Raw genomic sequence first — 16520 nt, 5'->3', positions numbered from 1 at the left:
ATGCCCTCCTTGCCTGGTCCGTGGCCCTCTCTTGGCAGGTTTATTGTGGTGCCATATTCTTTACATTTTTTAATAATGTTTTTAATGTTGCTCTGTGGGATGTACAAAGTTTTGGATATATATATTTTTTTTATTACCCAACCCTGATCTGTACTTCACAACTTCGTCGCTGACCTGTTTGGAGAGCTCCTTGGTCTTCATGGTGCCCCTTGCTTAGTGGTGCTGAAGACTCTGGGGCCTTTCAGAACAGAGCATATATCATGTGGCACTTAAATAAAGTCCACCTGAGTGCAATCTAACTAATTATGTGAGTTCGGAAGGTAATTTGTTGCACCAGATCTTATTTAGGGGCTTCTTAGCAAAGGGGGTGAATACATATGCACACTCCTTTTCCATTTATTTTTAAAATTTCACTTCACCAATTTGGACTATTTTGTGTATGTCCATTACATGAAATAAAAATAAAAATCCATTTAAATTACACGTTGTAATGTAACAAAATAGGAAAAGGCATATGTACCTTAGAGTTTAATTCTGGAAATGGTAAATCTTTAAGCAACTTCTTCCGTGGTGCCCCAAATCCTAATGAGTTGTTACATGATTAATTTAAATCAGGTAACAATTCAAGTTATTTTTTTAATCCACTAACAGTCATCAGATTAATGAAGGTAAAGTCACAACACTTTTAAAGCCTAAAATATAAGACCAATGATTCAGGGTGGAAATGATTGTACATAAAACATTTTATTTGTTTTTCTTTATTCATAATAACCACCTGCATATCAATTCACCTTTCTCAATGTAGCCGATTCTCTCTCTGGCGAGAATTAAGAGCAATTTAAAACAAAAAACAAGATAAAATTACTTAAATGACTCAACTCGAAAATGACGTGTCAATCTCTTCACACAGACAATAAGGAAGATGAGTGCAATGCAGCATCTGTAAAATCAAAAGAAAATAATCACACTAAAATGAAGGTTAATTTAGGAAAAAATGTATGCATGTACTGTATATTCCACTAGTTTCAATTAGTTGGGGGAAATTACATGCAAAAACATGGATGAGTTGAACAATCACGTGAGGTGCTTACGTAATCCTTAAGGTAAATAATGTACCCAGTGAAGTGTAAATTGAGAGGAATGTATCAACTGCAAATTGTCTAGGGGCTCTGAGCCTGGCAGGCTGCCTTTTGCCTACAAACAGGGACCTAGGAATAGACCCAAGTGTCACCAATGTATCCTACCATGGACATGCCGGTATTCAATAATTTCTCTGGTGTGGTAAATCATATCGAAGTTTGATAACAGGATGTGATGGTAGTTAAAAAAATAAATGTTTTTGCTAAATTGTCTCTCAAACTCATCCAGATGGGTTATGCTCAGGGAAGGTGAGAGGAGGGCCCAAAGTAATTTCCTTTCTTTGATTTTAAAGGATTGGACAAGTGAAAGAAAGTCACCAGGTAAGCTTCCAACAAAGTAGACTGTTGGAAGATCCAATGAGACAGAGAATGTACAAATGTGTTAAACCCAGATGTCCCAATACTGCATCAGTCTGCATGCACACTGATTGACAAGCGAAAGTACTTCTCACACCGATATCCCTGAACCGTCACCCCTCACCATCTCCCCTTAAACTCAACTGATTGACAGAAAGATCTCACACCAGCAGACTTTGCAGAAACAATATTGTACATTATGATCAATTGCCATTGAGCATAGACAAACGTTATTGAACAAAGACTGGAAAAATATAAATCATTTTGCATTCAAGTGATTGAAGGATTAAGCCATTAGCTTGCCTTTCAACTGACCAATACTATGTGTTTTAAAGTGTAGTAGCTAGCTCTTAGTTGTGGATTCTCACAAAGCATTTAAAAAAAAAACAACACGCTCTTTAACTGTATAAGACACAGAAATTACTTTGGGGAAAAAAAAAGGTTTTAAAAAAAGGGTGAATCTCTTCCACTGCTACCGCTGAAAAGGCACAACAAAAGGTCCTGAGGTACAGTACAGCAGCCGTCAAAACCATTTGGCGTTGCAAACAAGCTAAACAAACAGTAAGTGCTGCCTTAAACTAATCTCTTTCAACGCAATGACGCCACATCATTGCCATTTGCCTGCATAATCGCTACCTCCCTCGTGGTCACATTCCAGGCCAACTACACTGCAGTCGTGCTGCATGCAGCAACCAACTTAGCAGTCGGCCATCAGATTGCTACATCAAATGATGCGGTTAGCTGTATGTTAAAAACCTATCCAAGCGTTGTGAGATCTGGCAGGCAACCGCAATGTAGTCGGTCTGGAAAGCGTCAAAGTCTTGTCCACGTGATCTGAAAGGCCCATTGTTCAGTGGCAGTGAACTAATCCAAAGTAGGCCCCAAGTTCACTTGTTCATGCAGCAATAGAGCACTTTTAAGTCACAAAAAGAGATGTGTTCCAGGCTGTCTATATTGCAGTCGCGCTGCTCACATCAACCAATGGTTCTGTGCCATGTCTTTCATATTGTTAGAGCAGCTCATGCAGTAAGTCAATATGTTTAACACCTATCCATGTGTTGGGAGATCTGGCTACTGCAATGTAGTCAGCCTGGAACGAGGCCATAAACTTACGTACAGCGATAACAAAGACCGAAAGCGGTGTGGCTTGGAGCCGTCATGTCACATAACTGAGAGACAAAAGTTGAGAGATGAAGTGACTGACCGTATGAATAGCTATCAGAAGTGGGCTCAAATATAAGCACCTTAAAAGACTTAACAAAGCCCAGCAATGGTACTGGCTTCTCCTGGCTTGCTGTCTTAAGCACCAGTAATGATGGTGTAGCTTGATCCCAGATTGGTTCACGCCAAGAGAGCACAAACAGATCTGGGACCAGTCTAATGGTGTGTATGTGCGGTTTAAATCAATTTAAAACATAGGAAGACTGTATAAAAATGTTTTGTATGGCGACAATGCTAAACTGATCTTTGCTTTAAGTCTGCACATAAGTGACTTATCTGACCACAAGTCTGATTATTAGAAATAATTAACAAATTCTAAAAATCGGCTAATAAAGGTTTGCACTGATGGTGTTTTAGGATTCAACATATTACATTCTACAAAATAAAGCTACATGCAGCTTGACGGACTTTTCTACGCCGAATTAGGTTATAAAAGAAACATATTTCTGTTGCCCTGACACACTTGACTAGTGCTGTTTGTATGTAAACCACAGTATCCACTACAATGATATGGTTTATGCTTCCGCTTGATTCAGCACTGAATAGCAGCTTTCATGAGTTCAGTCACTGAAGAAAAGAGAAGTGTGGTCTCCTCCATTTAGGACGATCAGCACGTTGAATCCCAGATAATTATTTTAAAAACAGGAAAGGAAGAACTCCACATAAAAAGCGCCCCATGTAAAAAGTCCATTGTACTCTGACCACGTTCTTAGCACCAACCACAAAGATAAATGACAAGTTTTATTCTAAACCATGCTGCACATTTTTTTATACAATGGCCAGCTGTCCCTTTTTGATACTGTGGCTGGCATTGTTATCCCCCCGAACCACTCCCTGAATTGACAAAAATGTGCAAAAAATAATAAAATAATAAAATAAAATATAAAAAAAAAAAAAACAGGCAAAAGTCCAGAGAGTAAGTTGGAAGGCATGAATAAAAAATTAAATGGAGAGATTTTTTTTAATTTTTTTATCTGGGTTTGATAGAGAGAGAGAGATATATATATATAAAATGCTTTTTTTTAAGACGCTTCAGCACCTGGATAGAGTAGAGAAATTTGCACTTTTATTTTATTAGAGTCCATACGAAACAGGATGTGGCTTTCCCCGACAAAATGAACGCTGATCGTGGATCGCAATTCAACCACAAGGTGTTACAGGACGGGGTTAAGCAGAAGGGAGGTGAAGGAGGGGGAGGGGACCATATTCACAAAGAGCCTCACAGTAGGAGGGTAGATCTAGAGTCAGGTCATGCCTGTCGATATGATTGTATTCATTTTGATCTAAGAGGAAAAACTGATCCTAGATCAGAACTCCTACTCAGACGCTTTATGAATATGATAACTACGGGCCCAGATTTCACATTTGCGGTGGGTGACCTAATCCTAGATCAGATGATGCTATTGGTGCCCCGGAGGCCAACGCCGCGGGCAAACTGCTCCAGAAGGCCTGTGATGGCGCCGGAGGGGCTGGTCGCGCTGGACTTGAGGCCCACGGTGGAGCTGTAGGCTGCAAGGAACACCTCCCTCACCGCCTCCAAACGAACCTGACGCTCCGAAGGAGACGGGCACCTGGGAGAGAGAGGAAGGAGGGAAAGAGAGATGCGGGGGGAAAAAACAGTAAACAAGTTAGAGAAGAGACGGGAGAGGGAAGACCAGATGAAAATAAATGTAAAAAGACAGGGAACTGGCGAGAGAAGAGAGGCTCCACCAATTAGTTATGAAAGAAGGACAGTGTACTTCTAATCTGAGCAATCCCAGACTGCACACTTCCTCCTCTGTTCCCCCTCTCCCTTCAAATCAAATCAAGAAAGATAGATGTCATTTGCCCATGCCGCCTTGTTCTCGGGACACACTCAATTTGGCAGCCAGATCAAGCTGAAATGGAAAGGTGTCCCCCCACTGGGAAGAGGCAGTCTGGAGAAAAAAAAGAGATGAACGATAAAGAAACTCCTTCCCTCGTTCCCCTCCTTCAGTTGTACTTAAACCTCCAGTTCACAGGGGACAGAGAATGATGAAGCAAATATTCCGTACTTTAGTCTGACGCACCCCCTCCAAGACACAGCACACACACACACAGAGAGAGAGCGATAGCTCAGGCCATCGGTGTGTGTAGACGAAGACTGCCTAAACAGTCTGCCGAACACTGTTGTGCAAGTGTAGAGAGAGAGACGCATACCAGGTACCCACGCACACATCCTCCAGAACAGACTCTTTCTCTGCTTTGTCACTCAAACACACACCAACTCTATCCAACCCTGCAGGTGTGTGACACACACACACACACACACATATATAACGGTGGACCAGCCCAACAGGAGGCCCCAGCCCCCCGCCCACTGAGCCCTGCCTCTGCCTCCTCTTCCACAAAGGAATGGGGGAGAGAAAGGAGGTGAATAAATAAGGGAGAAAGGGGGAGAAGAGAGGAGGTAAAGAGAGAGAAAGAGATATTCCTGAGGGTTAGAGGTGTGCGTGGCTGCGGTCCAATTCTCGACCACTACGCCGAAGGGTACTCGTACATTCCCCCTCGTGGATTTAAAAGGAATACACTGGTGTGAGCAATATGGTGATAACTCCCTCCAGCCATGCTTGCACCAATGCACGAGGGGGGGGGGGGGTGAACGAGTGCACACTTCCGGGAGAAAAGTCGAGAATCGGAATGCGATCCGTGTGTGCGTCCCAAATGGCACCCTATTCCCTACATAGCCCACAGCCTACCTAACCCCGGTCAAAAGTAGTGCACTACATAGGGGATTGTGTGCTATTTTGTGACGCAGCCCGTAGACTCACATGCGTCCGCTGGGCCCCTCGTCCTGGAAGCTAAAGGGGAGGGGCGAGTCGTTGGCGGGGGCGACCTGTCCATGGTCGTGGATGGAGCCGCAGCCCGACACGAGCTGCCAGCTGCCGTAGTCCGTGGAGAGGGAGGAGCCGGATCGGGCGTACTCCGCCGCCAGCCTGGCCAGAGTAGAGAGGAGAGGTGGAGAGAGAAGGTTGGGGGGGTAGAATGATAGGGGGGAGAGAGTGGGAGATGGGAGGTGCAGAGAGAGAAAGAGTGGAAAAAGAGAATGGAGAGAGCAGGGAATGCAGCGAATACAGAGAGAGAAGGAGAGGGGAAAGTGAAAGAGCCAAAGGAGAGGGGGAAAAAAATAAGGAAATTCAATTGGGAGAAAAGTGAGAGACGAGAGAGAATCCAGCCGTGAGCTATGAGGTCAGTGGGGGGGGGCTTCAAGGCACGGAGTCGCGACCTTAGTGGCAAACGTCAACGGACAACACTCACGTCAATTCAATCCAAAACAACTAGAATAATCCCCTCAGGGGGAATTAACAAGGCAAGTCAACATGCATAGAAACGCCATATGGACATTACACATACCCCAATGTCAGTGGAATGACAATGAATGGAGTTTGAACCAAATACCTAAACAACAACGCACCTTCCATTGTCATGCAAATTGACAAAACGAACAAGGAGCTCTGGAGTAAGGAGCTGTACTAACAGACCGGTGAGACACACACACAGGGCTGTTACAGTGACTGTATTACCGTCACACCGGTGGTCATGACGGCAGTCAAAATCCATGTGACCGTTTAGTCACGGTAATTAGGCTTCTTCAAGCTCTGATGCTGCTGCTGGTCATTAGTAGCCTTCCAAACTTGCTTCCTGCCTAGTACTCAGCACTATTGTTCCTCTAAATCACTTGGACATCAATGTAAATGTAATCAAAAATCTAATCAAACACTTCATGAGAGCCCATGAGCCAACATTTCTATAGGCTATGCCAGTAGATGAGAAAACAGAGTTTTGATGGCCTCTATTAAAAAGAGGAGGATCCCATCAGTTTTCTATAGGCTAGGCCTACTCTATTTATTTATTAATTTATTTATCAACTTTCCTAATATTAAGCACATTGCTTCACTTTACAACAGGAGTATAGCCTACCTGGCATACAAATGAACCATAGGAAAAGCATTCCCTATTTGCATATTAAGTACATAGATGTCATGTATTCTTTCCCCCAATCCCCTGTTTCGAGACAGGTGCATGATAATGGTCCATTCTAAATCAAAACGAATATCACACATATTATTTAGTATATGTAAAGACAACATTATGAATAGTCTGATGGGTGACAATATTAGCCTCTCACTTGTGAATGATGTCCAGCTTGTGCAGGAAGGCAAGAAACAGGGCATCTTTCTTTGCAACTTTTCAGATCATAGTCGCACACCTCATGTATCCTAGCCCACATGCCTATATTTTTATAAGGTTTGTGTCACAACTAGTGGTCAAATAACTTATTAAATTTAAGCATATTAATTCGCTTCACAAGCGGTGTAGCGCCTAACTAGCATACATACGCAGGACGTGAGTTTCAAGTTTGGGGAAGATCCTTTTCACCATAAAAATGCACCTTTATAATAAAGCATTACATGCATGATCGTATTTGCCGTCACTTTCGAGAACAGTGTTTTCCCGCTGATTCATTGCATTTTGGAACCTTCGCACTTATAGCCTACTGCCATGTGTGCATTGCTGCGGTTATAATGTGGGAAAAAAATTGCCGTGTTGTATTCATTTGGGATCTATCGCATCCCACAACTGTCCCAGAATATGTTTGGAATATTTATTTCTTGCACAGAAGGACAAATTGACCAATAGAATAAGTCAACTTTCGTACTATGGGGGATAGTAGACTGACATAGGCTAGTGCTTTTGCTATTCGTTAGGCCTACTCATGTTGTTGGCAGACAATAAGAAAGCTAAATGTGGACAGTTCTAACATCTTCAATATGCGGCAAGGAATTCGATAAGAGGAATGCTTGCGTTCCCGATGCGTCTGTCTTCATTCACTTGTAGCCTACTTCTTAGCTGAAATGCCTGAGAGAAGGAACCGATCATGTGACGGGTATTGGCTACATCTGAGCGAGCCATGTGAGTGAGAGGTGCTTCGGAGCACGGCAGCTGGCAGAAGGGAATTATAATTAGCCTATTTTTTTCAGCAAAAGGCATGAATTCTTTCAGGGGGCATTACGGCCACACAAGAGGGATGCCCCTGGGAAATTCGAGGCCTGGTGAGAATATTATCACGTGCTTGCCAAATTGTGAATGAGAGACTGATGAAGTGTGTGCAGCTTGAAACTTTTTCAAATCATCATTAGAGTCCTATCATGTAGCCTTAGAATGTATCAAACATCAAAACATATAACCCAATGTTTGAATCACAACTACAGTTACATAAATAACTCTAAATTATGCATATAGGAGGACCTGTTTCTATGTTCACTGCTCAACACAGAATAGCCGCATGTGTGCATTTCCTTTGAAGTCGTTTGGAGAAAATATACTATTTTATTAAGCCATGTTCAACTGTATTCTTCATAGTATAAAATAATGCCACGGAATTCTATGCAATTCTTGTCCGCTAAATGACGCTAAATGAACTAGTGTAGCCCACAGTCATATCACATAGCCATATCAGGGCTTAACATAAGTACAACTCAGTGTTCTTCTGAAAGAGACTACATTTTCTGTCTAAAATAAATCAAATTTTATTTCACATACACATGGTTAGCAGATGTTAATGCGAGTGTAGCGAAATGCTTGTGCTTCTAGTTCCGACCATGCAGTAATATCTAACAATTCCACAACAACTACCTTATAGACACAAGTGTAAAGGAATGAATAAGAATATGTACAAAAAATATATATGAATGAGTGATGGCCGAACGGCATAGGCAAGATGCAGTAGATGGTATAGAGTACAGTATATACATATGAGATGAGTAATGTAGGGTATGTAAACATATAAAGTGGCATTGTTTAAAGTGGCTAGTGATACATTTATTACATACATTTTTCTATTATTAAAGTGGCTAGAGTTGAGTCAGTGTGTCAGCAGCAGCCACTCAATGTTAGTGATGGTTGTTTAACAGTCTAATGGCCTTGAGATATAAGCTTTTTTTCAGTCTCTCGGTCCCCACTTTGATGCACCTGTACTGACCTCGCCTTCTGGATGATAGCGGGGTGAACAGGCAGTTGCTCGGGTGGTTGATGTCCTTGATGATCTTTTTGGCCTTCCTGTGACATCGGGTGGTGTAGGTGTCCTGGAGGGCAGGTAGTTTGCCCCCGGTGATGCTTTGTGCAGACCTCACTACCCTCTGGGAGAGCCTTACGGTTATGGGCAGAGCAGTTGCTGTACCAGGCGGTGATACAGCCCGACAGGATGCTCTCGATTGTGCATCTGTAAAAATGTGTGAGTGTTTTTGGTGACAAGCCGAATTTCTTCAGCCTCCTGAGGTTGAAGAGGCGCTGCTGCGCCTTCTTCACCACGCTGTCTGTGTGGGTGGACCATTTCAGTTTGTCCGTGATGTGTACGCCAAGGAACTTAAAACTCTCCACTACTGTCCCGTCGATGTGGATAGGGGGCTGCTCCCTCTGCTGTTTCCTCAAGTCCACGATCATCTCCTTTGTTTTGTTGACATTGAGTGTGAGGTTATTTTCCTGACACCACACTCCGAGGGCCCTCACCTCCTCCCTGTAGGCCGTCTCGTCGTTGTTGGTAATCAAGCCTGATATGGTCCTTGACTAGTCTCTCAAAGCACTTCATGATGACGGAAGTGAGTGCTATGGAGCTGTAGTCATTTAACTCAGTTACCTTAGCTTTCTTGGGAACAGGAACAATGGTGGCCCTCTTGAAGCATGTGGGAACAGCAGACTGGGATAAGGCGTGATTGAATATGTCCGTAAACACACCAGCCAGCTGGTCTGCGCATGCTCTGAGGACACGGCTGGGGATGCCGGCTGGGCCTGCAGCCTTGCGAGGGTTAACACATTTAAATGTTTTACTCACGTTGGCTGCAGTGAAGGAGAGCCCGCAGGTTTTGGTAGCGGGATTTATTGTGATGGTGTAGGATATATTACATGGATTTATTAGATTTTTTTTAAATGTAGATGTTCCAAAGTTCTGAATCAGTGGCTTGTAGGCTATGCGTGGAAGCCAGGAGATGCTAAATGTGTTTATACTAATTAACGGTAAATTACAGTGAGACTGGCTGTTATTTGCTTGACAATCACCGGCTGACAAAATATCATGACCACCACAGCCCTAGACACACATATACAGAGAAGGGTGTAATCAAGCTGTACTGTGAGACCAACCGTCTCACACACACACACTACTGAAAACACAGCCTCACCACAATGTCTCACCAGGGGATGCGTGTATTTGTGCTTGGGTTCTCTAACAAACCAAGACGAAAACCCGCCAACTTCAGCATGCCACCAACTTTTTTCTGCCTTTTCTTTATATCTGAAAGGTGCTGTCGGTATCAAAGACTAAACTTTTATTTCCTTCAACTGACCTAGTCATGATTGCTGTAAAGGTCTGCCTACAGCTTGTAGCCGTAATGCTGAGGCGACATTGTTCATGATTTAATGCGTGCCATTCTATTGTTGTCCGACATCAAACTTGTCCTTGTCAATCACAAAGCTTCACAGAAATGCTTTTAATGGATTTATTCTCTCCATTTAAATGTGCGTAGTTCTGTCCTTGAGCGGTTATTGTCTATTGTCACAGAAATGTACATGTATTTTATTATTTTTAACATTTAGCCTGGGGGAATCTTTTCATGTTTTTTTTCTTGACCTTGAAATGGTAAATATATTTATATGCCCTTGTATTTAGCTAATAAATTATGGGCTTCTAACTTAGATAAACCACAAATCACTAACTAGTAGGCTGTCTTTAGGGGAGTTGGAAAGGAGAGAACGTACGCGCCTGATGGTGTGATCACATCCCACGTGGATCAAATAAAGGCAATTTTCTCAAATAATTCTGCAAAGGTTCATTCAGGTCCGATATCGTTATTTCTTTACATGATCAGAAAGTGCAGAATCTAGTGTTTCTAGCCACATTAAAAACAAATGAGGACATCTGCTAAAAAAAATGAGGACATGGGCTCCGTTTCAAAATACAACTGTTATATGACAGCAGTTCCGTGACATTGCCAGGGACCTCACGATATTATCACGATACTTTGGTGCCGATACGATATGTATTGCAATTCTCACATCTTTATGTATAGCAATTCGATGTTCCAAACATATTGCTCACCATATGTCTGCGGCAGAGGGACAAGAGAAGTGTTGATCAGTAATGGAAATAAAAACTAATTGTCTCCTGAGGTTTTGGTGCAGGTACAGCCAACTAGAACAAAAATAATATTGAATGTATACTGAACAAAAATATAAATGCAACATTTAAAGTGTTGGTCCCATGTTTCATGAGCTGAAATACAAGATCCCAGAAATGTTCCATACACACAACACTTATTTCTCTCATATTTTGTGCACAAATTTGTTTACATCCCTGTTACTGAGCATTTCTTATTCGCCAAGATAATCCATCCACCTGACAGGTGTGGCATACCAAGAAGCTGACAATAAAAGGCCACTCTAAAAGGTGCGGTTTTCTCATCCAACACAATGCCACAGATGTCTCAAGCCATTCTATTCTTTTGAAAAATAAATGACTATAAAGTATGTCTGTAAAGGGTATGTGCGTCACTGCAGAAAGTCCTACACTTAGATGTTTTAATTTAACATGCAGTTATTCACCATTCATTGCAGAATGGCAAACATGCAACATGGAAACAGAGACGCAGAATGAAGTCAATCCATTTACAAAGACAGAAAGTAGGGGCAGACAAAAACGTAGCATCCCTCATCGTTGTGGTCGGAGCCCATAAACTGCAACCGACTGTGCTTGAGGTTGGTCTAGCAAATAACGTCACCTGCAGCACATATACGCAGAATCCCGGCCCCACCGCTATTCTGCATCTCCCTTTCCCCATTCATTTCATACTATGCCCATCTGAATAAACAGAAAATACAGAATATAAATCTTTCAAACAAAATCGGCGACTGACTTCTAAAGTGGAAGCTTACCTTCTCCCAGGCACAGACATAGGACTGCTGCCGGCGCGTGTGAAGCCCTGTTCCGATTGGTTGGAGGAGGAGGAGCTGGAAGACTTGGCCTCTTGGCTGAGGGGATGGGCCAGACGCTCATGCATGGGGTCGGGCCGGTTCCACAGCACCGTCTGGGGGGACGAGGTGTGTCCCTTCCTCCTGGGGGGGCACATAAAAGGAGAAGTTTGACTTTAGCCAACCCTTATTTTAAGGCAGAGGTTGGTCCTTTGTGGCTCAGTTGGTAAGAGCATGGAGCCAGAAACGCCAGAGACAAGGCATACTGGACTTTATTAGGTTAAAGAGCAACTGCCCCTAAAAACCAACTTCTAATTTAGAAAACAGGCTGTGGCATCGATATGAGTCAGAAACACGTATTCTACTATCAAAATTTACTAGAAAAGTGTAAATAGGATAATTTGTCATAAAGTCGGTCTCGTCCAAAACTGAGTTTTGCGAGACTTGTGGTTATGACTGCATCACAAGGTAAATTAAAGTTGGGTTTGTTTCAATCCTGTCCACATGGCCACAGCTGGCAGCACAAAAGTAATCAATTCAGAGTGCAGCCTCACGCAACCCTATGGGGCTAGTCAGAGACCATTGGTAAACTATACAATGTACATGGGACAATATGTTACATTTCCAATAGCTTCAAATTTCAATGACTTAACCCCTTACACTCGTGGGAATTGGCCTATATGGATAGGGCTAAATTGAAATATTTCTTAGAACAATGAAAAGCATATGCACAACCATGGTAGCAATTGAAAGGGAACAGTTTAGACATGATTGGCAAATTATTGGGCCAAAAGGTGAGGACAACAGTTAATCTGACACAATACTTAATCCAAACATTACTGCTGATTTTATTTGCATGTACAGTACTTTTCACCGCATTTGTTGATAAAGAAATATGAAAGCACTCCGGATACATTCAGTAACATGATAAGAATACTCTTGGAAAAATGTGGGGTAGGTAAAACATAAGACAAAGAAATGACAAGGGTTAGAGTGAGAGGACTAACTGGTGTCTCCAAGTGGACACACACACACCCACACCTCTCCAAAGCGTGCACAGCTCCTAAGCAATTTCAATGCACTTTTATAGTCTTCAACTATAAGGTGCTTTTTTGAGCTTTCCTGGCTGTTCCGTTAAAGAACTAAACCAAGCACACTCGTAGTTGTTTGGAACACAGTCCTGCATCTCCACTTTTACACAATTACTATTGTTGTTCACGCAATCCAGAAACAGTCCATTATAAAATCGCAATATGGGTCAGGTGGGCATGATTTGAAAGCTTGTTCCATTGCCAACTAGCGAAATTAGCTAAATGATAAAATACGATCTTACAGTGTTTGGTTTTCACAATGCAATTCGGAGAAGCAGAAAGTAATTTGTGTGTGCAAAGAATGGAGTCATGAGTGCATTCAGATACGTGGTCTGTAGCAAAAGAAGAAAAAAAAAATCACAATACAACAAACAGGCTCATTCTGTTCAGGACAACCCAGTTACATGTCATATTGTAACTGTACATCAAACAGTCATCATGAACGTTGACACTGTATATTACATTAGTTATATGATACGGAAATGTGAAGTGCACATTTGGACATACGGGCGTTTGGCTTGCTTATATGACATCAAAGCGGTATTTATTATAATCCTCAACATCTCATCTTTCAAAATACAGTACCAGTCAAAAGTTTGGACACACCTACTTATTCAAGGGTTTTTCTTTTTACTATTTTCTACATTGTAGAATAATACTGAGGACATAAAAAATATGAAATAACTCAAATGGAATCATGTAGTAACCAAAAAAAAGTGTTATTTTATGTGAGATTCTTCAAAGTGGCCACCCTTTGCCTTCATGACAGCTTTGTACACTCATGGCATTCTCTCAACCAGCTTCATGAGGTAGTCACCTGGAATGCATTTCAATTAAACAGGTGTGCCTTGTTAAAAGTTAATTTGTGGAATTTTTCCTTCTTAATGTGTTTGAGCCAATCAGTTGTGTTGTGACAAGGTAGGGGTGGTGTACAGAAGATAGCCCTATTTGGTAAAAGACCAATTCCATATAATGGCAAGAACAGCTCAAAGAGAAACGACAGTCAATCATTACTTTAAGACATGAAGGTCAGTAAATCCGGAAAGTGCAGTTGCAAAACCATCAAGAGCTATGATGAAACTGGCTCTCATGAGGAACGCAACAGGAAAGTAAGACCCAGAGTTACCTCTGCTGCAGAGGATAAGTTCATTAGAGTTACCAGCATCAGAAATTGCAGCCCAAATAAACGCTTCAGAGTTCAAGTAACAGACACATCAACTGTTCAGAAGAGACTATGTGAATCAGGCCTTCATGGTTGAATTACTGCAAAGAAACCACTACTAAAGGACACCAATAATTAGATGAGATTTGCTTGGTCCAAGAAACACGAGCAATGGACATTAGATTGGTGGAAATCTGTCCTTTGGTCTGATGAGTCCAAATTAGATTTTTGGTTCCAACTGCCGTGTCTTTGTGAGACGCAGAGTAGGTGAATGGATGCTCTGCATGTGTGGTTCCCACCGTGAAGCATAGAGGAGGAGGTGTGATGGTGCTTTGCTGTTGACACTGTCTGTGATTTATTTATAATTCAAGGCACACTTAAGCAGCATGGCTACACCAGCATTCTGCAGCGATACACCATCATCCCGTTTGCGCTTAGTGGGAATATCATTTGTTTGTCAACAGGACAATCACCAAACACTACTCCAGGCTATATAAGGGCTATTTGACCAAGGAGAGTGATGAGTGCTGCATCAGATGACCTGGCTTCCACAATCACCCAACCTTAACTCAACTGAGATGGTTTGGGATGCGCTGGAACGCAGAGTGAAGGAAAAGCAGCCAACAAGCTCTCAGCATGTCGGAACTACTTCAAGACAGTTGGAAAAGTATTCCAGGTGAAGCTGGTTGAGAGAATGCCAAGAGAGTGCAAAGCTGTCATCAAGGCAAAGGGTGGCTACTTTGAAGAAAACACTTTTTTTGGTTATTACATGATTTCATGTGTTATTTAATAGTTTTGTTGTTTTCACTATTATTCTACCATGTAGAAAATAGTAAAAATTAAGAAAAACCCTTGAATGAGTAGTTGTGTCCAAACTCTTGACTGGTACTGTTCATAGAGTCCTCGTAATTTACAGCATTTCCCTCACTCAAGACAACCAAAAATGCGCAATTAGCGGGAGGGATGGGGGCAACTTGTCACACAAGGGGTATTAACAGCTGTCAGTCAAAGCCCATACAGAGCTGTGAAGTAGAGACCCTGAGCTCTGACATGTTATCTGCCATTTTCAAAAGGGAGTGTTAATAAGGGCTAAAAAAAACTCTAAACAACTATACATTGTAAAATGTCATATACAAATATTGAAAGCATTTAAATGAGAAAACTAAAAAAGGTTTGCAATGTGAAAATAATGTCTAATTTACATTGTCATTTATTGACGGTCCCTAACTAGCCCAAGAGATAGGCTGTCCAAAGTCAAACCAATTTTGCCCTGGTTGCACACCAGCTGGCTGAAGCTAATTAGCTAAATAATTTGGCAAACTCTTCCCACCTGCGAACACACACACACAAGAGACATCAAACCACTCCCTGAAACCAACTCACGTTTGAATTCAGACAGGGCTGCTTGCATATCTTAATGAACCAATCTAAAATGAGGCCAAATCAGGAAGTGCCATCACCCTTTAAAGGAATACTCATCCATGTGACATCCCTGATACATAAGGGGGTATATTCAAAAGTGAAAGGAAATGTTTCGGCTGCGGTCACACGGACTTCCAGAGAAACGGTGAGGACTCACCAGCTGGAGGCTCCCAGAGGTTGGCCGGAGAACAGGTCCACGGCCTCGTTGGTGAGGCTGGAGGCTCCGCCCGCGTCCTCCGTGATCAGAGAGAAGTCACTGCTCAAACTGGTCACGCTGCCCCTGGACTCCCTGGACTCTGCACCAATCACACGGAAGACATTGGTTAGCGGACAGGCCCTCGGACCAATTACAGAGGAGAGATTTGAGGACAATTATAGGGCACAGATTCATTAAAGATACTCTATGGAAGTTAAGTTGCCTTATTGTCAAATTTTGTCTGGAACGTTGCCTGCGGTTGGTTTATATGCATGTATAATATTAATTATTATTATTTATTAAACTTCTATAGCTCTTCTATTACAAAAATAATCTCAAACCGCTTGAAAAAGCAAACTAAACAAAAATGTAATTAAATAGCTGTATAAAAGAACATGTCTGGATTTTCTGCCAGAGTTGAAAGTTTTAAATGTTTTAAGCCTTCAACCGATGTTGTGACAGTCATGAAGGAACATTATTGCTTTTGCAGAGGGAAGGGGTCAGTGACACGGATGCTACACTACAGGACTGTTTTGCTAGCACAGACTGAAATATATGTTTTGGGATTCATCCAATGGCATTGACTAGTATACCACTTCAGTCACGGGCTTCATCAATAAGTGCATCGTTGGCGTCGTCCCCACAGTGACTGTACGTACATATCCCAACCAGAAGCCATAGATTACAGGCAACAGCCAAACCGAGCTAAAGGCTAGAGCTGACGCTTCAAGGAGCGGGACACTAATCCGGACGCATAAGAAATCCCGCTATGCCCTCAGACGAACCCTCACAGGCAAAGCGTCAACACACCGGCTCTACTAATCCTAATACACCAGCTCTGACGCTCGTCGGATGTGGCAGAGCTTGCAAACTATTATGGACTACAAAGGGAAACCCAGCCAAGAGCTACACAGTGATGCGAGCCTATCAGACGGGCTAAATAACTTTTA

At 42.3% G+C, this 16520-nt stretch overlaps 1 protein-coding gene across 2 annotated transcripts in view; it reads right to left on the bottom strand.

Moving 5' to 3' along the window:
• Positions 1-725: 725 nt before the first annotated feature.
• LOC106565250 (myotubularin-related protein 14) overlaps positions 726-16520 on the bottom strand; it is a 45746-nt gene continuing 29951 nt past the window's right edge. The window contains exons 16-19 of one of the 2 annotated variants that reach the window (XM_014132148.2): positions 15532-15670; positions 11664-11843; positions 5507-5671; positions 726-4288 (exon numbers count right to left, since the gene is read on the bottom strand). In XM_014132148.2, the coding sequence (XP_013987623.1) occupies positions 4108-4288; positions 5507-5671; positions 11664-11843; positions 15532-15670 (665 nt within the window). In that variant the 3' untranslated portion in view covers positions 726-4107. The remainder of the gene's footprint in view (positions 4289-5506; positions 5672-11663; positions 11844-15531; positions 15671-16520) is intronic. The other variant, XM_014132150.2, reaches the window with a different exon arrangement.

The sequence above is a fragment of the Salmo salar genome, chromosome ssa12, assembly GCF_905237065.1.
Source record: "Salmo salar chromosome ssa12, Ssal_v3.1, whole genome shotgun sequence".
NCBI lineage: Eukaryota > Metazoa > Chordata > Actinopteri > Salmoniformes > Salmonidae > Salmo > Salmo salar.
The sequence above is the reverse complement of the archived record's forward strand: the minus strand, read 5'-3'. Positions and strand labels throughout refer to the sequence as shown.